The following is a 9,860-nucleotide window of genomic DNA, read 5'->3' on the forward strand; positions in this document are numbered from 1 at the left end:
ATGAGTTACACAAGGAGAAAATGAATGCTGAGGTAATAGTTGTATCTCTTTTCTTCATGTATACTTCGGAATACAAATTCAGGGTTAGCGTTATATATCGTCCAATATAGGTTGCTTAAAATTGCTAGCAGGCAATATATATCGTTTTATAGGGTTTATATGGTCTTATTGTATGACTAAGCCACCAACTGTTCTTGTTTTAGGAACTTAATTCTGTCTTAGATGGTGTATATGGTTATTCGAATGTTTAATCTACTGTAGAGTGTGTTATTGGTAGTCTAAATTAGCAGAGTTAGCATATAAACAAGTACTCTTTGATGTTATGAATGTAACTTGGATGTGTAGTAGAATTTTCTACTGTCTCAGGGGGATGATGTGTCAGTATATGTTGTTGCCGGTAGTTGGGAGTGTTCGGAAACAGGAATCTGGGATATTTTGCTTGCGAAGGAATGTTATGGGCGTAGCATTTGTATGTCTCTGTCAATGGCGTATGAAGAGCTGATATCCACTGTTAGTAATGAGTTTGAGCTGAATGGGTTGAACCATACACCGAAGCTGAGTTATTGGCTTCCATCTTAGTTGTTAAACCGTAGGCCTCTGATCATTATCACAACCAATTTGGGTGTCAGGAACTTCTTGGACGTTAGGAGGACTGCAGTTCATCTCAATCCGTTGCTCTCTCTTGATAACAGTTATGTTGAAGGGTCCAGAAGAAGTATGCGGAGGGTTTGTGTTGCAGCGGAGGAGAAAATAAATGCTAACACGGGTGTTGATGTTCCTGCTGATGGTGGCTTTATAAGGATGTATTCCATTGTCATAGCTTTAGGCTGTATCGTAGATGGGAATGCATTAAGCTCAGTTAGGCGTCATTTATTCGATGATGTGAATGAAAAAGGAAAAGGTATCCAAGTTGATGGAGGTGGTGGTGGAAGTGGGTTGCGGCCGTACAGCGTGGGTGCTGGTCCAAGCTGGGTGAATGAAGAAGGCCCTGATGCCGGAATGGAAAGGCGGGAAGCTACTCCTGAGCAGTGGCCAGATACCAACTGTAGTGGTATTATTAGACTTGCAGATGCAGCAACACCTTCCTTGTCAAACGAGTTGGGGATATTGAATGACGATCTTGTAGGAGTGCAAGAGGATGACTGGAGTAATGATGATGAACGCGTTCTCCTTGAATTTGAAGCTGCTGAGAAGAGGAAAATGGGATTGGCAGACCTGGTACCTGAAGCAACAGGAACTGAAAGTGGGGATGAGTTATTGGATCCTGATGCCGTATTTGATGTAGAGAGTGGTAGCTCATTCACCGATGGAGTTCAAACACAAAGTTCAGAGGAAAATAATCTAGATGAGTACCAGAGCTGGACTAACTTTTATGACAGTGGTGATGATGAAAATTGTGTTGTACCTGTTATGGAAGAAGGTGGACCTTCGTGTGTGGCTGAACCTGATGATGGTGATTGTCTTGTGCCTATTATGGAGGAAGGAGGACCCTCAAGTCCAGCAAGACATGAGGGTAATTTTGTGGACACGACTTGGTTAGAGGAAGGCAGAGAAGCTTCGGAAACAGATGTTGGCGAGGAGGTTCTCGCTTGTGTGACAAGTTCCGTCAATATGTCGCTTAGTCTTGAAAACTTTTATTAAGACTGCAATGAGCAGGGTACTCTTCCAACCAAGGATCTTGAACCTGTTTTTGATGATGTCTTCGACCTCACTAACACAGATGGTTGTGATGTTGTATCCGTTGAGGAAGATTCTCTATACATTGGGCGTGTTTTCAAAGACAAAGCAGATATGCAGAACTGCCTATCCCTCTATGCAATCAAGAGGCTGTGTTATTTCAGGGAAACAAGATCTGACCTAGAGAGATTAATATTTGTCTGTGTTGACACGACATGTCGGTGGAGAGTGTTTGGGCATGTTGTATCGAGAAATTCGAAGAACTTCGAGGTTCGGACAACAACTTTAACCCATACTTGCACGATCGCAGCAAGGGCCGAGTATTCAAAGCTAGCTTCAGCGAAAGTTATTGGGTCTGTGTTGGAACGGAAGTATGCAAATGGATTAAGAGGCCCAAGAGCAATAGACATACCAGACATAGTGCTTGATGAACTTAAAGTTTCAGTCACCGACATAAAGGCGTGGTATGCAAGAGAGTCAGCAGTAAGGAAAACGAGAGGCAGTGATGAAGGAAGTTATGAACTACTAGCTGTGTATATGTATTTACTGAAGCAAGGCAATCCTGGGTCTATTTATAAACTAGAGTATAAATTGGGGGAAAAAGAGAAGAAGCAGTTCAAATACCTATTCGTTTCTCTAGGTGCCAGCATTGCAGGTGTAAAACACTTGAGGAAGGTAGTTTTTGTTGATGGCACAACAATCAAGGCCAAGTTCAAAGGTGTACTTCTAGCTGCGAGCATGCAGGATGCTAACTTTCAAGTGTTTCCTATCACATTTGGAATTGTTGACTCCGAGAATATAGCTGCATGGACGTGGTTTTTCAGACAGCTTAGTGGTATACTTCCGGATACTGAAGATCTGGTCATTGTTTTTGATAGGCATCAGTCGATTTATGCTACTGTTGATGAAGTCTATCCTCAAGATTTCCATGGAGCCTGTGCGGTTCACATTGAGAGGAATGCTAGGCACTTTTCTGGGAAAGGTCTTTCAAACTTAGTTGGTAAAGCTGCAAGGGCATTTAATGAAGGTGATTTTAAAAAATGGTATACAGAAATCGGTGTAAGGAGCTCCAAATGTTAGGCGTACCTGGATGCAATTCCTCTTGAGCACTGGACGCAAGCATACTGTCAAGCCAAACACTACAACATAGGCCTGGGACTTCGGTTATTTCGGTGAATTCGGTTCGGTTATTTCGTTTTTTCGGTTTTTTTGAGTTTTGAAAATCTTACTGAATTGAACCGAAATTTATTTCGGTTCGGTTATTTCGGTTTCTCGGTTAATTCGGTTTTAAATTTTCAAAACCGAAATTAACCGAAATTTGATTAAAAACATGAAAAAATCGTATTTTTCGGTTATTTAGAGATAATTTTGGGTTTTTCGGTTTTATTTCAAATATTTCAGTTTTTTCGGTTTCGGTTATTTTAGGGTAAATTTGGTTATTTTAGGGTAAATTTTGGTTTTATTAGTTTTTTCCTAAAAAAATTAGAAAAAAAATAAAAAAAAAAGTTTAAAAAAAAAAAAATCGGTTAACCGAAAACCGAACCGAAATATTTCGGTTTTGTTCCAAAAAAAAATTGTACCAATCGGTTCAGCCGCCATAACCGAAACCGAACCGAACACCAAAAATATCGGTTCGGTTCTGTTCGGTTATTTCGGTTCGGTTTAAAATCTCAGAGCTACTACAACATCATGAGTAGCAACGTAGTTGAATCTCTGAATGCTGCAATTGCAAAGTTTGTGGAACTTCCGATTGTTAGTATGGTGGAGTCTATCCGCACCAAACTGATGCAGTGGTTTTGTCTCTGGCGTGCAAAGGCTTAAATATTGGCTGGACTACCTGATCCAATAACACCAAATGTCAATAAGTTAATGCTTCGCCATCACAAAGACTCTGCTGGTTTGGCTGTTAAAGCCGTGTCTCCCTGGAGCTACCAAGTTAGTACAAGTGAGGGGAAGTCATACTATGTTGATTTTGAGCATAAGAACTGCAGCTGTTTACAGTTTCCGAAGTTACTAATTCCATGTTGTCATACATTAGCCGCGGCAAGGATTAATGGGATCTATATCCCCTCACTTGTAGGAGAGATACCAAGTCACTGTGTTTGGAGCTTCTTATGCTGAGTTGATATTTACCGTTCCAAACCATTGTGACACAAATGTATATGCAACGGTGGAGGAAACTCAGTTTGCGCCGCCTATAAATCCGGCAGGACCAGGACATAGAAGGAAACGGAGGATCCCTTCTACCAGAGAGCATGTGGTACCATTTTCATCAACACAGTAGCAATTGTTAAGGTATATGTAAAAAAAATTGCATGTAAATCTAACCTTCTCTTATTTTGGTTAACCTTCTCTTAATGTATATGCAACGGTGGACCAAAACACCAAAAAGGTGCACCACACAAATGTTCAACTTGCCATCAATTTGGGCATAACAGAACCACCTGCTCAATTGTGGTTGAATAAGGTATGTGATATGTAGGAAGCAGATTCTTAATGGCAATAATGGAATAGTTGAAGTGTTTGCGTTGTTGTTATGCTTTAGTTTAAGTGCAGACCACTATATACACTCAGTTTGAAACTGATATGTTTTCGTAGGAGGCATTACCGTTTTTTGGGGACCAAAGCAGCGTCAGGCGGGATGGGGAAACTTTTTAGAACTTCTTGGCAAACTTATGGAGCAAACATTAGAGATATAACAACAACATGGTATCAGTAAGTCAACACGTGGGGTAGGCTAAGAAGAATGTTTTGGAGCACTAGGCGCATAAACTTACAATGTTCAAAGTAAAAAATGAACACCGTTGTTCTGGAGGGGCTGTTTTTTGGTTATGAACAACTAGTAAGGAAAAGCTGGAGGGATGGGGAAGTATTGAATGATGTTTGTTTTAATGTTGATGTAATAACTTTGTAGATGAGACTGTTGCATATTGGTTGTGGGTATATGGATATTGAAGCTCCAATATATATAAAAGCATGCTTTGGTTAGAAAAAACAGAAACTTACATAACTTAACAATTACGACATTGTACACTATGGTTGAAACACCGAAAGTGTATGGTCATACACTTAACATTTGACACTGTTGTTTAACACAATTCTTGAATGCGTCGGGCATACTTGAATGCAAAGCATTTGAGGCAAAGATGTACCACTGAGTAGTTGTTTAAGAAACAATGTGGGAGATCCCCAAACCGGAGAGATTCGTCATATAAACCGCTCCATGTTGTACCCATCTCTAAAATTGCAGTAACCACCATCTCTGCAATTCCAATGGCTTCTTCGATAGTTGGAACAGATCTGAAAAAACCATTGAATACTTCCATCCCATCGTCAAAGGAACCACAACAAATTTGGAAAGTGGCAAGAGCAAATCAAACATATATAATTTGTGGCGCAGCATGAGCAAGGAGATCGATGGACCGTTGGGAAGGCCCTGTTTGAGCAGCCAAACGTAGTTCTTCGACGTATTGCACTGTTGTATTTCCAGCCTGAAGACATTTTAATAGGAAAGGTCTATAGATAGAACCTCGAACGCAAAGTTGGCTGACAAAGATGAATTCGTCGATGTCAACCTCTAGTAAGACAGTGTCGTCGAAAGCAAGGCTTTTCCCATCAGGTCTTGCGGATATTAAAGGGGCGAGGTGACGAAATCCTTGGTGGGAAAGGCGCCTAACAATGTCAGTGAGGAGTACATGTGGGATGTAATTAATTAGGAAGACTCTGTATTATAAGTTAGATAAGATGTTTGGAGTTAGAGGAAGAGAGGTTACAGTTTTGTAGGCGATGGAAAATATAAACAAGCTTTCTTCGTTTTTTGGTCGGTAGAAGTAAGTTAGGCAGGTGAGGGTAGAGTAAATGTACAATTACTGGGCACAACTGCAATAGTAATATTGTTGGGCTCACATTTATGCACATATAGAGAGGGCAGCTGGAACAATGTTTACCAAGCTAGTTGCAACTTTAGTAAATGAATGTAGATAATGTGAGGGAGACTGCAATGACATGACTTGAAGTGAGAAGAGAGACCACACAATGAGAAATCTTAAATACGATTCAGAACATATATGTACGAGAGAGAAAAGTATTTACAAGTGCAATATAACATTAGGCATGATATGATGATATTTAGAACTATCACAGAAGGAGGTACATAACAGTGAACCAATAGAAGAAACACTTTGGGCATCGATTGCTAATCTTAAATACGATTCAGAACATATATGTAGGAGAGAGAAAAGTATTTACAAGTGTAATATAACATTAGGCATGATATGATGATATTTAGAACTAGCAAAGAAGAAGTTACATAACAGTGAACCAATAGAAGAAACACTTTGGGCATCGATTGCTAAGGTTGCAGCTTCTGCATTTGGGAAGGTGTGGATATCTCCAAGTGTCAGAATGAGACCTCACTTTCACTGGACCAATTTGCATGATCTGGCGGAAGATAGTGCTTCCGATTTCATCTGCTGCGTGAAAAGAGCCGACTTCTATAACAAACTTGTCAATTGTGACAATAGCTTCTTTGAAATACCCTATACACACTTGTAACAAGCCAGTTGCAAAAGAGTCATGTGGTATAAGGTCCAGGATTCCCAATAACATTTGTAGTGCTAACTCTGCTTCGCCTTCTTTTGCAGCAAGCTTCAGACTTTCAAGCTAAAATGTCGTTGGATTACCAGCATCTAAACAACGATTAACTAAAGTGACGGAAAGGGAAGTGGATGTTGATGAGATGAGGATTTGATAAGAGAAAATTTAGGGAGAACTGGCAGAGGACTCTATTAGTGGAAGCAAGAGTCCGGTAAACTTTGATGTTGCTAGCATACCCCCTAGATCAATGAAAGAATCACGACCAACTCATGAAGCTATATCTACTGCAATATTGATATCTATTTCTTCCATTGTGAAAGAAGTGACTTAAACGATGGTGAAGACAACCTAACTTTATAGGGAACATTGTGAGAACAACTTGTTTTGGCTATTAATGTTGTTTTGGTGGGAAATGTAGGTGACATTTATTGACAAGGGAGAGGACTCGTGTAGACATGTCAACTATTAGCTCTTTTGTTGAGAGAAGAAGGAAAATATTACAAGTGCTGTTGTGATTCAAGACGAGCATCAGAAAATGGTACAAGGGGGACTAAGAAATTTAAACATCAGATACATGAATGTTGCAATTAAGTTAGAAAATTGCAGGAGTTCGGTGGTGAAATTAAACGGTGGAGTCAAATACAGTACAAGTTCAGCAGGCGAGAAAGATGAATACATTAAGCTCAGAATGCATCTTGATAAACGTGATGTTGATTTCAACGAAGGGGTACAGACGTTGGCTTAGGACTGCTGTTTTCACCATTACATTAATTTTGTATATGTAATTGCCGGGTAACGGTGTAGGATCAGAGGGTACACACTACATCATTGACATCAACTCTTTGTTCACACGGAGCTGCTTCTGAGAGGTTCATCATTCTGATACTGTGGTTTTACACAATCAGGATGGGAAGAGTCATGGTTGTCAGGTTCGAGTACTGGATATTGCATGTTTGTATAGGAAGAACAATTAAAAGCATAATTTGACAAATGGAGAGGAGTGGAGAAAAAATTAGAAAATAATCGAGCGAATTGAATATTAATGACAACTACGTAGTCAGGAGTATGAATACTAAATAAAATTGGAAACAAAAGCAAGGTTTGAAAACTTACTCCCTCAGTTGTCGAAGATTCTGGAGAGATAGAAGATGCGTTGTAGAAAGCAGGCTTGGACGATGCATGCGACAGTTGCGTTTCTTTCTCTTCAGAGGACAATGTTTCAACTAAAAACGATTTGGCTTCAACAATGAGAGAAATATTCTGCGGTAATGGGTTGGAAAATGATAAATGTCAACGTAGTTGGGAGAAAAATACGTACGATACTTCTATTGTGTCGGAAGAAAAGCAAACTTGTTTAGGTATTTTGTTGTGGACAGGGTTGGGATTATTTAAATTACCCTGCCAACCATGCATGGGAAAGGGATTATTGTGTATGAAAGTAATGGTAAGGCTGTCGAACCAACTACGTTAGCTGTCCTGGGAAAAGTAAGAAATATATAATAAAGTGAACAAGTGTGTATATGTACTTGACATGTCGCTTCGTTAGTGACAATAGCAACTTCCATGGTGCATGCATCATTCTCGTTTATGGCACAACCTGCATTGTGAGATGGCATAGCAGGACATGTTATAAGATGATACAGAATTCCATAGGCAGAAAGTGTAAGCTGAGGCGAACTATTTGCTTTCCCTATGCTTCCATTCGGGTCTGCATTACCGTCGAACACAATTCCCCTACAGTCAGCTAAAAGCCTTTCTTTAAAATGTTTAAGCTTTCGTTCAACAATGAGATCAACTTCCAATTCAGTCTTCAAAAGGGAAACGTCTGTTCGTTGCCTACTATATGGAGGTCTGTCAGCATAACCGGAGGATGATGGGTGAAGTCTATGGTCCCCAGCTTTGCGCTTATGGGAAGTGTATAATGAAGGCAACGAACAATCACCACCACACCATGTTTGCTTCGTAAACTCATAACCTGTAGAGATGAGGCATTCCAATTGTCGCACTCGGGGATCTCCTACTCCAGAATTAGGAAACTTTGGGTTAAGTGGCGACCGGAACAAAACTTGTACCTACAAGGTGACAGAGTAAGGTCAATAAGATTATCAAGAAGGAAACTCCGGAGGACACTGGGGGAATTCTTGACTACAGTAGAGGACACTAAGAGAGTAGGCAACTTACAACTAGATCATTTTCAACTACCAATATCTTTGATGTATGGAATGACTTGCACTTAGGGAGACGAGTTACAACTTGGTCAAGGAACGTTGAGCGATATTCTGCATTAGGTAGGAACTTGAGGAGCATTGGAATTGAGTGAAAAGCGAAAAACTGGAGTGCAAGTGGGAAACCATGGACTGCCAACGATGATTGCTTAAGCTTCTTGATAAGAGAGGTTTTATCCGGCATGTAATCCCCTATTGTTACCATCCGCAACAGCCGTTTGAAAGAGTGGCGACCCCAAGGATAATTGAGGAAGAACTGAACATTTTTAACCATCTCTACAACTTCTTGCGATTGTTTCAGGGGTTGTGTCCGGCACAACAAAATGCCTTCTACAATAACTATTAGACAAAGTCGAAACTTACGCCAAACTGGCATATCTGGCTCCCTCTTCAACATATTTACAATGTCCTTAACAGTCGTTGAACCAATCTTATGACCAATGAGTTCATACCAGTACGGAGCATTACCAGAAGTATGAGATGCGTGTGTAACAATTTCGTTAACTGCTGGCAAATGAGAACAACAAAGGCTTGTAATTTCCTGAAACTGACTCAACGAGAATTTTAGAGGCTGTCCTCCAAACACAAACCACATTTCGTCGCTATTATCAATACACAACTACCTACATAACATCTGGTGAACCAATTGCCCAGATAATGAACATTGACGCACCGGAAAACGGAATAAAGAACCAAGCGGCGATGCCAATAACAAGTTTAACTCAGGCAGCCCTTCTAAAACATGCAAAATATCAATAAGATATTGAGGTTTAGAGTAAGAGTTGATACGGACTTCATGGCCAGGATAACAATCAACTTGAAAAAGCCTTTGTGGCAGTTGTCCTACGTAGAGAAAAATGTACAAGGATTGATAACGATGAAAAATAAGGCATAGATGGAAGATAGACATAATGTTTTAAACGAACAAAAACGTAAAGATTGATGGACTATAGGTATAAGGCTATGAAAACTAAACCCTACAAGATAGTTTCCGAGATGAACCCAAGGCCATGACATATAACAAGTAGGATGATACATTACAGAAACTGAATACTACTAAACCCTACAACCCACATACACATAGAAACTAATAATTTACAGGTATAAGGCGATGAAAACTAAACCCTACAAGACAGTTTCCGAGGTGAACCCAAGGGCATGACATATAACTAGTAGGATGATACATTACAGAAACTGAATACTACTTAACCCTACAACCCACATACACATAGACACTAATAATTTACAGGTATAAGGCTATGAAAACTAAACCCTACAAGATAGTTTCTGAGGTGAACCCAAGGCCATGACATATAACAAGTAGGATGATACATTACAGAAACTGAATACTACTAAACCCTA

General features: G+C 39.9%; 1 protein-coding gene and 1 pseudogene across 1 annotated transcript; one reads left to right on the forward strand and one right to left on the reverse strand.

Moving 5' to 3' along the window:
* The first annotated feature begins 483 nt into the window (after positions 1-483).
* On the forward strand, positions 484-4,067 carry LOC147946764 (uncharacterized; annotated as a pseudogene).
* A 3,319-nt stretch (positions 4,068-7,386) lies between these two features.
* On the reverse strand, positions 7,387-9,341 carry LOC147946765 (uncharacterized). The gene is made up of 2 exons (XM_087502751.1): positions 8,455-9,341; positions 7,387-8,345 (listed from the first exon to the last, which is right to left on the reverse strand). The coding sequence occupies exons 1-2, from the start codon at positions 9,091-9,093 to the stop codon at positions 7,662-7,664; spliced, it is 1,323 nt and encodes a 440-aa protein (XP_087358877.1). The 5' UTR covers positions 9,094-9,341; the 3' UTR covers positions 7,387-7,661.
* Positions 9,342-9,860: the final 519 nt, after the last annotated feature.

Source organism: Camelina sativa, chromosome 3 (genome assembly GCF_030686135.1).
Source record: "Camelina sativa cultivar CO46 ecotype springtype chromosome 3, ASM3068613v1".
Taxonomy (NCBI): Eukaryota; Viridiplantae; Streptophyta; class Magnoliopsida; order Brassicales; family Brassicaceae; genus Camelina; species Camelina sativa.

What these genes read in the sequence shown, in the direction of transcription:
- LOC147946765 (XM_087502751.1), bottom strand. Translation starts at nt 9,093, where the DNA reads ATGTGGTTTGTGTTTGGAGGACAGCCTCTAAAATTCTCGTTGAGTCAG. An exon ending in TAGTTGAAAATGATCTAGTT is followed by an intron (nt 8,346 to 8,454) that starts GTAAGTTGCCTA and finishes GTCACCTTGTAG; the next exon opens with GTACAAGTTTTGTTCCGGTC.